Below are 16,278 nucleotides of genomic sequence, written 5' to 3' on the forward strand. Positions count from 1 at the left end.
TGTTTATTCAAAAATAACTCGTATTATAAAGATATTTATGCAATACAGTTTTGGTCGACCTTAGATTTAGAATAAATGTTTAAGAATGAACTGCAGATGCTGGAAAATCAAAGGTAGACGAAAATGCTGGAGAAACTCAGCGGGTGAGGCTGCATCTCTGGAGCGAAGGAAATAGGCAACGTTTTGGATTGAGACCCTTCTTCAGACTGATGTGGGGGGGGTGGGGCGGGAAGAAGAAAGGAAGAGGCGGAGACAGTGGGCTGATGTATGGAGCGAAGGTATGCCTACTTTGAAGAAGTTCTCCTACTGTCAGCCCACTGTCTCTGCCTCTTCCTTCCTTCTTCCCTCCCCCCACCCTCACTTCAGTCTGAAGAAGGGTCTCGACCCAAAACGTTGCCTATTTCCTTCGCTCCATAGATGCTGCCTCACCCGCTGAGTTTCTCCAGCATTTTTGTCTACCTTTGATTTAGAATAGATAGCAATGGGATTGAGAAGAATAGCAAGTGGTCAGGCATTGGAATGGTTTGGCAACCACTGGACTGGAGAGAAAATCCAAATGTATCCTGTGCCACATCCAGCATCTAAGTCTGCACAAACCTTTTTGAAGTTAATGTTGTGGATAAAAAAATGTATGAAGTCATTTGCAAAATTCTCCCAAATGTTAAATTGGACATTATTTTTGGTATTTCATGTTTTTGCTTGTGGTCTACAGGCTGTTGATGTAATCACTAACTTGGATAGACAGTCTACAAATCTAACAATGGAGAAGCAACTACTTCTGGGGAAACAAAAGATCTTGTTGGAAAAGATTTCCCTTTTATCTGGTAAGATCATTTATGTTAAGCGCTGAGAAATATTCTACTGACAGAATGATTTGAAATGTGCTATTGATTTCCATTTAAACATAAAGTTCATTGAAGACTTGAGAGGGTGGATTCTGGGAGACTCCTTCCCATATGTGAGCTAAGGATCATGAGTCTGTAGCAGTGTGCTGACCCGAATCGTCACCTGCCCATGTTCTCCAGGGATGCTGCCTGACCCGCTGAGTTACTCCACTTTGTTTCTACTTTTGGCATAAACCTGCATCTGCAGTTCCTTGTATCGAAGGATCATGCAGTTGGATTAAGAGGATAGTTGTGTCTTCACAATTTTGACACCATGAGAATCAAGTGACAGGGTGGAAAGGAGGAATGGAAATTTTCGTTCAGACATGATCTGACTGAATCCTGAAGTAGTCCTGATAGGGTTTCAGACCTGCTCCTGTTCCTACTTATTTCTTCCCTCAATGGGGATAGTAGTCCTATGGCAGGGATCGAGATAGGTTTAACCTTAAAACTGCTGGCAGCAGAATTGTCCCGAGATTAAATGGCGATTCGGTTATAACGAGAGCAATGGGGGAAATTAGTAAAGGAACCAAAGAGAGGAGATGGTTTAACAAATTGAAATACAGTGTCTGAAAGTGGTGGAAGCAAAATTATTGAAAGTAAATAAGAACTTGAAGGAAATAATGGCAAGGTTTTGGGGAAGGGGTGGGGGAGTAGAACCAACTCTCGGAATCAGCAGAGGTACATCTCCTATGAGCTCAGTTTTGGGAAAGTTCTTGCCTCACAGGACTCATCAGACATCCATGCTCCAGTGATGGGATGTGGAGAACACTGATATCAGACTGAAGCCATTTAAAACTTTAAGAACAATTGTGTAATACAAGCTGAAAATGCTGGAAGCGCTCGGAGAGATGATTAACATATCAGGTTGACGACTTTTCATCCGAAGTGCAAAAACAAGCATTTTCAGTTGCAGAGAGAGGAGAGAAAAGAAAGAGCATGTCTGGAATAAGGCAGAGACCAAGATTGTTCAGGTGACCACACTCTGTTGATGCCACCAAAGAGAAGATAGTAATTCCTTGTGAATCTGTTGATCTGTCTGGGAGGATGCATGAGGGCAGCAGAGAGGGAAAACAAAAACCGTGATAGAATTGTGAAAAACAATCAGCGGCAATTGCTGTAAATGTTAACTAAAAGAGAGCGCTGGAAATATTCAACAGATCAGTTAGTACCTGTAAAGAATGAAAAATTGAGTTAATATTCCAGCTAGAATATCTTGTATTAGAAGTAACAAAGGCATAGTTTATCTAAAATAATTGAATTTGGTGTTGAGTTTGGAGGATTGCAACCTGTTGAGGTGGAATAAGAGTTGCTCTTCTCTAGACAACATTGGGCTTTGTTGGAAGATTGGTGGAGGCTGAAGAACAGATGAGAATAGAATGGAGATTTAAAATTACAGGCAACTGAAAGCCGACTGTGCACTGAATTATGTTGCAGAGAAATAACATAAGCCACTGTAAGTGTGCAAAATATGAACAAATCTGAGGGAATATGAATCCTTAGATTTCTGCAAATAGACTGACGCTTTACTTTTCTCAAATATTCTATAGTTGATTGATTTATATGAATTTAAGCGTAGAAACTGAAAGACTCTCTTCCCCTGCAGAAATGGAACCAATTGTAACACAAGGCAACACTGAAGCTGGTGAAATAATTGAAACTGGAGAGGCTGTGAGTTTCTCAAGTGAGAGAGATTCCTCTTCTCAGAATTCCTTCGGGATGAAATGGTACTCGGAAGGTGGTCCTTTGGAGGTCATGCCTGATCATAGAGAAGATAGTGGGGTAACTTATGAGACTAATTCAGCCAGCTCTGACGATATAGTTGCAGTTAAAGTTGGCGACTATTTAAGTGAGAAGTATAACAGTCAACTGGACTACCCTGCTGGTACTAACACCTTTTCAGTGAAAGAAGAGGACATTAATAATGAGGAATGCTCCGCCTTCAATTCACTAAAGGAACACTGTTTTGGAAGCTCTAAGTTTTGCAATTTCTCTGATTTTGGCACAGATATGGAACCGTTGGATAATATCAACATGGATGCACAGGTATGTGTAGACGCGGCCTTTATCGAATTGAATGGCTCTTTGTAATGTTGACTTGCATAATGATTACGATACGATTAATCTTTATTCACCCCCGGAGAGAAATTGGTTTGCCAACTGTCACAACACACAACAAGGTACACGAAAACTTGTAATTAAAAGTGAAAAGGAAAAGACAAGTGACTGTTGGCTGGCTGCCGTGTGCACAGCGCTTCACCGGAACAAACAAACAAACACAAGACTTATCCCCAGCACAGAGGATTCTAAACTAGAGTGCCTCCCACACACTGGGTCGCCCATTGCTCTCCCACCGTCCCTCACGGCGGTCCACTCACGCCGGGTCCCCATTGTCTTCCCTACCCACACACACACACACACACACACACACACACACACACACACACACACACACACACACACACACACACACACACACCACACACACACACCTCACACGCTCATCAGCCGTTGATCGCGCGAGTCGTTGTCCCCCCCGGCCGCCGAGACTCTCCATGCCGTCGTTGCTCTTTCTGCCCAGTCACGCCTCGCCGTCCAGTGAGTCGGACCTACCAGGGCTCGTTCCAGTCGGCAGCGGTGGCACGGTTGTTCGGTGGGTGGATTGGGTCTGCGCGGCTCCCCGGGACACAACTTCCCAACTTATTTTCAAGATATTGTGGAAACGTAAATTCTTAGGTGGACTCAACAGGATCATAGATGTCACCTTTTGAATGGCCTCTTGTGTTTCTATTCATCCTGTAATGACAACATACTTTTTCATCAGTTATGGTGGGGACAAGGTAGGGACTGGGGAGCAGGACCAAATGTCCAGAGCCAACCCAAAAGCATCACCCATGTTCTCCAGAGATGCTGCCTGACCTGCTGAGTTACTCCAGCACTCGGTGTTTTTTGGGAATAACCTGCACAATTCTACTCGATATATTTCTACAAATAATCCTAGTTATTTGGGGATTATATTTGGAGTTAGCTATAGCTAAGAATCGAGGCTTCAAGTGGAAAATCATACTCTAGGTCCAGTTTGGCATCAGGGGTATTGTAGATGAGCCCAACTCGGATAATGGGGCAATAAAACAAGTGCTGGAGGAGCTCAGCAGGCCAATGAGGGTTGGAGTAAAGGGGAGGTGGATAAATAAATCCTACAGTTTCCTATTTTCACTGGAACTGAGATAATCATTGTATCCTAATGCCCAGAAAAGTAAGTAAAGCTTCAAGCTCAGTGGTAGATCCACTTGAGAAATGCAAAAGCATGCTCTAGCAAACAAAAAAGTCCTGTAACTTGCAGTAATTGTTTCCTCTATGGCAGATAATATCCTACCCCTTGATATTTAACTTTTCAGGAGCATGGTGACCCAGAGTACGGTTGGTCAGCAAGAAGGAAAGCAGCACATCACAAACTGAAAGAAAGGGAATCACGCAAACTGATGGAGAGTCGCTTTAATATATTGGAGAGCACAGTTTTCAATGACAAGAAGGCCCCAAAGGGAGCCATTCTCGTTAAGGTTTGTTTAGAAAATGTCTGAACATTTACTTCCTTATTTGTGCACAGAAGAAGAAATCTTTCTTGTTCTGTTTGAGCTCAAAGCATGACCTGTTTATGTTTTGGCAGTTTAATCGCTATTTTTTTTTTTGAGATGTGATTTGTTGATCTGCCTGTTCTTCAGCATAATATTTTGAATTTCTCAACCATTCCAACTCGACTGCTCCTCCCCCATAAATCTGCTTCGCATTTAACCATTGGTCTCTCTGGAACAAACTGCTGGTTAGCGTATGGTCATTGTCCCCCCGTTTCCCCCCCCCCCCATTAAGCCATTGCTTCAGCAACATCAAAGTAGTCTATCAGAAACGATAGTAATATCATCAGTCTGACGAAGGGTCTCTACCTGAAATGTCACCAATTCCTTCGCTCCATACATGCTGCCTCACCCGCTGAGTTTCTCCAGCATTTTTGTCTACCTTCGATTTTTCCAGCTTAAACATAATATCCCTTCTACATTGCAACTGCATTCAGAAAATAAATGTTGCTGCATGCTTGTCTTTGAAACGTCTGGTAGTATTGTCGAATCTGCCTCTATATGGTTCCTCTTGGGCAACATCATTGAAAGACGCAGCACGAAAGCAGGCCCTTTGGCCCACCAAATTTACACTAACCACCCATTTACCCTAATCCTGTTTTAATCCCTTTTTTTAAAATGTCTCCCTATTGTCTCATCAAAGATTGAAGTTGGTTGGCAGGAATTCCATCCAACTAAGTAGTGAGATGATTGAATCCCTTGTATTTTACTTTGTCTACATACTTGTGAGCAAAGATCCTATAGCACGCAAGATAGACCACTCCTTCTCAATGCAATGGGCTGACGTGTAGTACGCAACGGAGCGGAACGTGGGCCTTTTTTTCATCCATTTCAGTAACGACCCGACCCGACTCGCAGTGTAATCAATGTTGCAGGGAGAACAGTTTGTGTTAATAAATTATAATTCTGAAAATGAGGAGAAGATTTTTACCAAAGAACTTTGATTTTAACGAGGATGTTTCCGTAACCGGCTTCCGTCTCCGCACTAGTATCTTTGCTCCGCTACGGGATCTTTGGGGCGGAGACGGAAGCCGGTTACGGAAATGGGGCCGAAAATGGCCCATGAATCTGCCCATGACCATACTACGTCTTTTTCGTCGAGTGATCTATCTTGCTCGCTGTAGGATCTTTGCTTGTGAGACTGCACAAGACCTTTTGCAGCCATGCCAATATATTTGATTCTGAAGTAAGCTTCAAATCCCACATTCTCTCCATTATGAAGACTACTAATTTTCTTCTTCCAGACACACCTAATTTTACTCCCAGAGCAGTTCATCTGATTAGACACTTGCCAATTTCTTGCTACCACTGTCTGACCAAACTGATGGTGTTCTGGCTGATATTCCATCTGAAAACATTCTATGTTGAAGCCGCGTCCATTGATCTATCGCCCCTTTCCATTCTGATGCCACTCGTTCCCATTTCTACAACCTTCTCCAGCTCTACAATCCTCAGATTTCCATGATTGCATTCAGTTACAGATTCTCGTGTTGACCCGTGGCTCTTTCAATGTGCTGTGAAATCTTTTGGGGCCAGTAAGTAGGACAGATGAAGACCTTGGGTTTCCCATGTCATCCAGGCGTTGATACCCCTCAAGCTACAGTACTGTTAAAGATCTGTACTACGCCCAGCGCATGGCCACAACCATTGAACCCACATGCCTCTAGCATGGTAGTGAGTGCTACCAATGAAGCATTGCTGATTCTCACTCCAAAATGGAAATCAAATACCCTGCTCTTTGTAATGGTGACTGAGGAGGTAGTGAAACGTCAATCCTACTGATTTGTCTAAAATCCCATACATGATGATCACTAGAAACATAGAAAATAGGTGCAGGAGCAGGCCATTCGGCCCTTCGAGCCTGCACCGCCATTCAATATGATCATGGCTGACCATCCAACTCCGTATCCTGTACCTGCCTTCTCTCCATACCCCCTGATCCCTTTAGCCACAAGGGCCACATCTAACTCCCTCTTAAATATAGCCAATGAACTGGCCTCAACTACCTTCTGTGGCAGAGAATTCCAGAGATTCACCACTCTCTGTGTGAAAAATGTTTTTCTCATCTCAGTCCTAAAAGATTTCCCCCTTATCCTTAAACTGTGACCCCTTGTTCTGGACTTCCCCAACATCGGGAACAATCTTCCTGCATCTAGCCTGTCCAGCCCGTTAAGAATTTTGAAAGTTTCTATAAGATCCCCCCTCCATCTTCTAAATTCTAGAGAGTACAAGCCCAGTCTATCCAGTCTTTCTTCATAAGACAGTCCTGACATCCCAGGAATCAGTCTGGTGAACCTTCTCTGTACTCCCTCTATGGCAAGAACGTCTTTCCTCAGATTAGGAGACCAAAACTGTACGCAATACTCCAGGTGGGGTCTCACCAAGACCCTGTACAACTGCAGTAGAACCTCCCTGCTCCTATACTCAAATCCTTTTGCTATGAATGCTAACATACCATTCGCTTTCTTCACTGCCTGCTGCACCTGCATGCCTACTTTCAATGACTGGTGTACCATGACACCCAGGTCTCGTTGCATCTCCCCTTTTCCTAGTAAAGCATTAACCCATAATGCAGGAAGCTGATGCGGACTACATACCAGGTATCCCGATTTCAGTTCACATCACAATGGCTATGAAGAATGTAAATGCTTCATCCATGTATTAGGATTTGACCATTTTGAGAACGTTATGTTTGCCATCTGCATTGCCTACTTCCATTTCTGGATTAGTTACATAATTTTGCTGCAATACATTTCATTTGGTTAAAATGGGAACCTCTGTTGTTCGTGTCAGGAGATATACTTCATTGCAGTGTGTTAGAGGATCTACAGAATAATTCTGAGTATTATCTAGTTCGGCATTTTTGTCTTGATTTTATCTTCTCAGGCCATTAACGTGATCAGTGACTTGGATATACAATCAGAAAAACTCTCCGTGGAAAGGGAACTACTAATGAAAAAGCAAAATGAATTGCTGGAGGAAATTTCACATCTCTGCCGTAAGACGTGTTTTTGCTTTAACTTTGTGAATAAAGAAATCAATCAGATTGTTGCAACTTAGATAGACGCAAAATGCTGGAATAACTCTGGGTCAGGCAACATCTCTGGTGAAAAGGGATGGGTGACGATTAGGGTCGGGACCCTTCTTCAGACTCTTGTAACTTAGATCTACAATACTTAATTTATTGCAAGAGTGGAATTGCACTATCTTTTGACTTATCTCATTGCATTTTGAAGGTCAGTGAAGAAGATACTATGTTTGTGTATTCATGGACATGATGGTCAAATCAGCTATTTTAGTTTTGTTGTGATGGTGTGCAGGACCTTAATTGAAATAGTTCTTGTTATTGGGAATGTGTGTTCCAGAATGAAGGAAGACAATTTGACGTCCTGTTACAGATGTTTGTGACAACAACAAAAAAAACATTGTAGATATGGAAATATATGTAACTGGGCTGATAATCCAAAGAATGTATTCAACTCTCACCATGACTGAGGTGTCGGGGGGTTTTGGGGAGAAGGCAGGAGAATGGGGTCAGGAGGGAGAGATAGATCTGCCATGATTGTATTCCAGAGTACACTTGATGGGCCGAATGGCCGAATTCTGCTCCTATCACTTATGACTTATTACTGGTTGAAAATTTGAATTCTATTCAGATGCAGATGTGGAATGATATCTGTAGGAGTAATCGTGAAGCAAATAGTTTCTTGTAAAACTCAGATGGCTGTTTTGGTTACAAGCGTGTCAGTTTGATATGGTGATTGGGTATTATTAAAGCAAAGATTGATAGGTTCTTGATTAGTAAGGGCATCAAAGCTTATGGGGAGAAGGCAGGAGAACGGGGTTGAGAGGGTACAATAGAGCAGCCACGATCAAATGGCGAAGTCTGAGGAAGGGTCTAAATCCAAAACCCAGCTGTGTTCACCGGGAATGCTGCCTGACCTGCTGAGTTACTCCAACACTTTGTGTCCTTTTGTGTATTAATGAAGATCTGCAGTAGCTTATATCTACAATTGCGGAGCAGACTTAATCGGTCAAATGGCCTAATTCTCCTGCTATGTCTCCTGCTTATGGTTGTGGTGGATCTTTAAGGGCCTGTCACACTTGGCAATTTTTTTTTCGGCGACTGCCGGCGTCATTGACTGACGTATCAGGGTTGCCGAAATATTTTTGAACATTTCAAAATCCAGCGGTGACAAAACAAATGTTGGGACACTTGAGGAAACACAGCGCGTCAATACATCATCATAGCGCATCACCACCGCATCACTCCGCGACTTTTTTGGTGACCTGATACGTCAGTCAATGATGCCGGAAGTCGCCGAAAAAATCGCCAAGTGGGACAGGCCCTTTATAACCATATAACAATTACAGCATGGAAACAGGCCACCTCGGCCCTTCTAGTCCGCGCCGAACGTTTATTCTCACCTAGACCCATCTATCTGCGCTCAGACCGTAACCCTCCATTCCTTTCCCGTCCATATACCTATCCAATTTATTTTTAAATGATAAAATCGAACCTGCCTCCACCACTTCCACTGGGTCCTCATTCCACACCGCTACCACTCTCTGAGTAAAGAAGTTCCCTCTCATGTTACCCCTAAAGTTCTGTCCCTTAATTATCAAATCATGTCCTCTTGTTTGAATCTTCCCTACTCTCAATGGAAAAATCTTATCCACATCAACTCTATCTATCCCTCTCATCATTTTAAAGACCTCTATCAATTCCCCCCTTAACCTTCTGCGCTCCAAAGAATAAAGACCTATAATTGCTATAAAGATCTTTTATTGCTACCTGCAGCAATCCAGTACTTGGATGTAACAAACCACCACTAGGAATACTACATGATCTGTAGCTGTTGTGGAAGGGCCAGCTGAGCTGATCTAATCAGCTTCTTCCTTTTGTAGATCCGAGGCCTGAGCTTATTCAGGACCATCTGGAGGATGAACAATTCATCGGTGCAAGGGAGATGTTGGACATACAAGCCTTAACCTTCCAGAAATCTTCTGATGCTCGATGGCTTGAAAACAGTGATCATTCTGAAGATTCAGTAATGAAAGATGGCATGGTTTCAATGATGTCAGAAGGGCATAGTGATGAAGGAGTTAAATGGGAGCAAGATGAAATGAAGGTCAGCAGCCTGGATACTATCAAGATGGCAGGAAACCTCAAAGAGGATTTCCAGGAGCTTGTGAATACTGATGATTTTGACCTCTCTACAATAAGAAGAAAGTCTTGTAATGGTAAAGATGAAGACACTTTCTTCACTGCGGGGAAAGAATCGTCTTTTGGGAGTTCTGATTTTGGCAGTCATTCAGATTTCGACTTAAATATGGATGAAATAAACGAAATTGATGTGGACATATTGGTATGTATTAAGAAGCTGTTGAAATAAACGTGCTCAGTGTCTATAAAGTGGCTTTAACATACTGAGTTATTCAGTACAGAAAGAGACCTGTTGACCCAACATGTTCATGCTCAGTACCCATCCCTACAAATCCCGTTTACTTTAGTGGTATAACATGGAAACAGGCCCTTAGGCCCACTGAGTCCATGCTGACCATCGATCATCCATTCACACTAGTTCCATGTTATCCAACTTTCACATTCACTCCCTACACACTAGGAACAATTCACAGAGGGCCAATTAACATAGTCTTTCGGATGTGGGATGAAACGGGTGCACCCGGAGAAAACCCCACGCAGTCACAGGGAGAACTTGCAAACTCCACACAGACAGCACCCATGGTCAGGATCCCAGGACAAAATGTTAAATCTCTTTGGTCATCCTTATCCATTTGTTATGTCAGCTCTTGTGGGAAGAGCACTTGTTAACTGCGTTCATCTTTAAAGGCTTCGCTGTGAATGATTTGCACTATTGGTTGTGGAGAATCCTATTATTAAGACAATCATTTCAATTTTCATTGTTATAATTCCTGCAGACGCATTCAGAGAGTGAAATTATGGAATTTGAGATGGAGGATGGGGAAATAAATGACGGATCCTCGTCGTCTGAGAAATTATGTGCCCCACTCAGGTCAGTGATTCCAACAATTGCCATCATTCGGTTTTCAAGGAAACTTGATTTGAAATCAAGTTTACTCAAATTCATCTTTGTTTTAGAGAAGAAATGTTTTGGGTCAGCTGTCAACATGTGCCCCCTATAAAGCATTTCATAGGGTAATGTTCGTAGGAAAAATGGATAAATTACCCGAGAACAACCTGGAAGTTTGGGGAAAGTGAACATTTTTACAGACCTGAAATGTCCACATTTCGGTTACTGATTTTGCATTGGATGGGGATAAAAATGATAAGATGAAGATAAAGGAAAGGTCTATGATAACAGAATCCCCGGGGAGGTTGAATGGCAAAAGGATTAAATGGTATGGCAACAGGACAAGAATAAAAGCAAAGTTGCGTGGGTCATTTATAACTGCAATTTGAATCAGATAATCATCTATAGGGATTGTTTTCCTGCTCCCACACTTGCCATTTGTACCCCTGGAGCTGTCCTTGGTGTTCCTTCAAATTCTTGGTAATGTTACCAATGCAACATCCAGCTTTATTTTGCTAAATACTCTTGGAACATCCTCACTGGTATCCATTTGTTGCTCTGCCAAAACTGAATGGGTAGCAATTTTCTCCAAATAAATGTGGACAGGACAAAAATCATTGCCTCAAACAGAACTGAAATATTGCACTAATCTTTATTCACATTATTCCCTTTATCATGTATCTCTACACTGTGGGTGGCTCTATTGTAATCATGTATTGTCTTTCCCCTGAATGGTTATCACGCCACAACGGCTTTTTTTAAATCTGTACCTCGGTACACATGACAATAAACTAAACTCAACTGTGTACCTCATCTCCTTCCCTGGAAACATCTAATCATGACTGTTTTCAACCATAACCTTAAGATGAGCCCATTTATGGCATCAATAAACCCTTGCTTCCTTCAGTTTTTAATATTTTAAGGCACTCTGCAGCAGACTTTTATCTACCCTTCATAATCTTGGTTATCCAAAATGTAATTCTCCCAAATGTGGCCTCTTCTGCGTGTCCCCATTTTTAATCACTGATCCGCTGACAGACATGCTCTCAGCTGGCAAACGCCATGTTCTGAAATGCCACAAAATTTCTTCTCCTCTGTATATTTTTCCTCCTTAAGATGCACCTTAACAATTGCTTCTTTTGGGCACTTGACAATATCTTTTGTGGATGTGACCCGAGTGGGTTTTCTCCAGGATCTCCCACCATCCAAAGACGTTTGGCAAATTGGTAAAACTGTAAATTGCCTGGTGTGTGTGTGTAGGATAGTGCTAGTGTGCAAGGATTGATGGTAGGAGCGGATTCGTGGGCCGAAGGACTTGTTTCTGCGCTGTATCTCTAAACTAAGCAAAACTAGATTATTCCAGCTTTGAATGTTTCAATGGTTACTTTATTGTCACGTGTACCAGGTACAGTGAAATACATTTTTTTTTGTACACAGCTCAGCAAGACTATCCCAGTACATCCTAGTTTATGCACTAATTCTCTGAAAAGTGTTATGTGATGTTAAGAGTGCTATATAAATGTTTTTATAAGTTGTAACAAAGGTCATCAAATGGGGAGTATTTTCTTCTTTCCTAAACCCAGGTATGCTGAGGTGAACCATTCAGCTGAATTAGCTGACTGCCCACACCGCGATTTGGACTTCGAACCTTTTGGCATCTCTGGTCTCTATGCTGCAGAAGTGAATTTACTTGGGGTAATTTTTTGTACGAAAGCTGACTTCTAACTGTGCGTTGTAATTATTCAATATTTATTTTGTTTAGGTGGCATTTTCATAATTATTCACAATCTCACAAGTTTTCACCCAAGATAAAGGTAAGCGGCGTTGCCCAGCGTCCTGCATTCACCTGACATGTGCATAGTCTAATAGGATGTTAGTTCATTGTGTGGCTTTGGTAAAGGAACTATAGAATCATAAAATTATGGAACACATTACCCATCCGCTGGTATAAGCCCAGTGCTTGTTCTGTTCTCCATAACATTGAATATTTTTATTTGTCAACAAGTTTCACAGACACGTTCTCATTACAGCAGGCACTGCCAATGCTGTCCCTGCAAAATCCTCTGTATCCACTGCTAAGATGTGAGATTATGTTAATGACTTTCCCAGGCTAACATCACAACACACCCGATCCATGCCAACCTTGATGTCTGTCTCCACTATTCCCATTCGCCCACATTAGGCCTGCATCCCTCTAGATCTTCTGGGCAGTCTTCATGTAGGGTTTCTATTATCAGACACTGACTATCCTTTGCCCTCACGGATGAAGCCTGACCCGCTGAGTACTTCCAGCAGGTCTTTTATTACCTATGATTCCAGCATCTGCAGTATGGTGTGTCTCCACACCTTTATTATCCAAATACCCCTCCCAATTCTTTAAAAAAATTGTTTAATTGTATCAGCACCATCTCTGAAATTGTGTTCCAGATATTCATCTCCCTCTGTGTGGGGAAAATTGTGTCCCTCTGATCTCGTTTATTCAAGCCTTAATTCAATACCTCTGTTTGTGTATCTTTTGTTGGAGCCTTGGTTTAAATTTCTGTTACCCAGAAAAGGGGTTTGATCTTTCAACGTAGCATGCTATTTTTAGCAATAACAGGCATTTCCTGTGGATTTGGGCTCACCTGTCTATGCAACATGTAATCTATTTTAAAGAGCCACAGTGCATCTGAGCTGCGGAAGTTTAAGAAGAGTAAAAAGAATCCACTGCTGCATTCTCTGAGGGAGCGAGAATGGCGCAAACTGATGCGGAAACGTTTCAACAAGTTGCGGACGCTGCTGTTTGAGGATGAGAGGATTTCTAAGCGAGCCATCCTTGACGAGGTTTGTTAATGTCTCTTTGATTAGCTAAGCATTGTGATGGCTTAATACTGTCCTTCGGGACTAGGTTCTATCGCCCTAAGTTACCAAGAAATTGTGGAAGGAGAAAAGAGCCAATCTCTCCTGCTGTAGTATGTGTGTAACCCATCAAAAGATATTTGAGCTCTTAAAGGGTTATTGCATGAAAGTCTCTTCCAGTCCTAACCCAATTCCCTTAATGTCAAAGTTTAGCTTTCTGAAGAAATTCTTACAGTGCCAAAAGCTAGTTGCTTAATTAGATGTTTACAAACTGTATAACAGGATAATAAAGAATGAAGTTAGAATTCCTTTTTAATTTAATTTTGAAAAGAATGCTACTTTTACAACTCAATCGGTCTGGGTTTTAAATCACGTTTTCCACAATTGTGAAACATTAGGAGCACTTTGGCTGATGCACGCCAAGGTATAATAGTTGTATTTTCCAAACGGAAAATGGCCATACCAGAGCAAAGTAAAATGGGAGACTGCCCAGGGAAAGCACTTCCTAAGTCAGAGGAGCAGTAGGAGTGGAGGAAAGAAAACACACATTGTCATGCCTGTCAAATAATTGCTGATGACTAAGCTGCCTAAAATTTGTATAAATGGTGTAAATTGTTTCAGAATGTGTTGTTGCACTACTTCAGTACGTGCTGTCCAGAGATTTTGTCATTAATGGGTCAATGGTACTTTTGTCGCATGTACCTAATTACAGTGGAAATTATTGTTTTTGCATGCAGTGACAATCCTGCTACACATTAGACACATCATACTAAGTACAAAAATGTAAGATAGTAGACCACACTGAGCCTGTACACAAGGGTCGCCTTGTATTAGGTGCCATCTTGTACCCTTCAAAACTGAAATAAAAAAAATAAACGTTACTCTTTAGTTTGGCCCTAAAGGCCCATTGTCCTGGTGGTGGCATTTGGTTGGAGTTGCAATGATTGGCTTGGCCAGGCTATGTTTCAATGTCCTCCACCGGTCCATGCCGCTGCAGGCTGCAGGTTCCATGTGCTCAGCCACTTGCCAAACATCAATATACATCAGATTTATTTGAATATTAAAATACAGCAAAATTATGGAAAATAATAACATTTTGTGATGTTTCAATTTGTTTTTGCTGCCTTTACCATGTGCATCAGTACGTTCCTCAAGCTACACATTCAACTTTTTGTTCATCCCCACAGGGCGTCAATGAAATTGTGAAATTGTGTCAACAAAGCCAAAAACTCTGCTTGGAGAAGAAGCTGCTAATGAAAAAACACAAGGCGTTATTAAAAATAATATCAGTCCTTTCAGGTATTCTGCCTGTATTCATTTTAATTATTTCTGTGAGGGCTTAAAAATCAAACTGGTTGGAACAGCTATTGTTAATATTACCAAACCTATATAGCCACGAAGGTTCGGTGATATTGTGTCTACAATATTTGTAGTCGTTGGTTGCAGACCAGAAGCCTTGCGTAAAACCTTTTTGATCCAAAATACCAAAAATATGCAACACCTCCTTTTTCTTTTTATTCAGCTGTGAAGTGATAAGAGATGGATTTGTTTACTGAATGACTCCACATGTGGCAAAATGAGCCCACATACATTTGTCCAAACTTTTTTTTATTTCTTAATGCCATCATCTTGACTCCAGGTTCTTAGTCCTGTTGTATCTTTCAAACCATACCTTTGTATCCGTGTTGATGTTCCATTCCATCCTCCTCTTTCCTCTGGAATATATTATGGTGCTCCTTTGAAAGGTAATGTTGCAGTTATCAAAGGTTCCAGCACCTTTTCTCAAAAATGCTACTTTTCTCACAAATTTATCAACTTTAAAAGATATCATAAATTAGTTCTATCTACTCAATAGTCTCTCACCCTCCTACTTGCTTCACTTGTTCCAAATGAGTGTACCTGTACATGTTAAATTGTAATTTTAAAAGTAAAAATTCTTCATGTGTAGGAGGGAACTGCAGATGCTGGTTTAAACCAAAGATAGACACAAAAAGCTGCAGTAACTCAGGGTCGTTTTGGGTTGAGACGCTTCTTCAGACCTGAAGAAGAGTCTCGACCAGAAGCGTCGCCTATTCCTTTTCTCCAGAGATGCTATCAGACCCGCTGAGTTACTCCAGCTTTTTGTGTCCATCTAAAGATTCATGTTCAGTAACTTCCTGGAATCATGAATACTTTGGCTGCGATCAGCTCACTCCGTACGGTTCCAGAGTCAACCTTGAGAACATTATGCTCTGGTTTGGGTCATGCACTCTTTCTTTGAAAACTAATTATGAATTTCACGTCTGTTATACAGCAGAGAAGAAACTTAAGAATGAGAAAAGTGGTGAGAAGAATAGTGAGGATTATGAACATAATGGTGCCCCTGTTTCAACAGGACATCCTGTAAGTATGAAGAATTTCTGGATAGATCCATAAACTAATATTGAGTCTAGTAAAATATTTCCCTCTGATGTATATCTTTTACTGACTAGTTTTTTGTTATTCAGTAATGGGAGGTAGGTATGGGGAGAACTCTAACTTGAAATGACAAAAAAGTGTGAGAATAGCTATATTAAATACCACCAGGGGGCGCTGCACGGTGGCAGCATCGCCAACAGTCTTATCTTTTTGTTATTTTTAGTGTGTTTTAAAAGTTTGTTTTAATGTTATCTGGTTTGTTTTATGGTGGGGTGTGGGGGACAGGATCGGGGGAAACTTTATTTCAATCTCTTACCTTGCCAGAGATGCGATTGTTTTCCGAATCGTATCTCTGGTCGCTCTGCGGCCTAACATCATGGAGCTGGAAGCCTTGCTCGGGACTGACTCTGAGCCCTGCCGCGGGTACGTGGACTTACCATCGGAGCCAATCCCTTGCCTGGGATCAACGCT

At 41.7% G+C, this 16,278-nt stretch overlaps 1 protein-coding gene across 1 annotated transcript in view; it reads left to right on the forward strand.

Annotated features, from left to right (window-relative positions):
• The window catches only part of LOC129714184 (uncharacterized), a 38,545-nt gene that overhangs the window by 14,749 nt on the left and 7,518 nt on the right, over positions 1-16,278 (forward strand). Inside the window, exons 9-18 of the mRNA XM_055663694.1 lie at positions 713-824; positions 2,491-2,930; positions 4,283-4,444; positions 7,403-7,514; positions 9,425-9,885; positions 10,460-10,554; positions 12,335-12,386; positions 13,228-13,395; positions 14,598-14,709; positions 15,704-15,792. Coding sequence (XP_055519669.1) covers positions 713-824; positions 2,491-2,930; positions 4,283-4,444; positions 7,403-7,514; positions 9,425-9,885; positions 10,460-10,554; positions 12,335-12,386; positions 13,228-13,395; positions 14,598-14,709; positions 15,704-15,792 — 1,803 coding nt within the window. The remainder of the gene's footprint in view (positions 1-712; positions 825-2,490; positions 2,931-4,282; positions 4,445-7,402; positions 7,515-9,424; positions 9,886-10,459; positions 10,555-12,334; positions 12,387-13,227; positions 13,396-14,597; positions 14,710-15,703; positions 15,793-16,278) is intronic.

Source organism: Leucoraja erinacea, chromosome 38, assembly GCF_028641065.1.
Source record: "Leucoraja erinacea ecotype New England chromosome 38, Leri_hhj_1, whole genome shotgun sequence".
NCBI lineage: Eukaryota > Metazoa > Chordata > Chondrichthyes > Rajiformes > Rajidae > Leucoraja > Leucoraja erinaceus.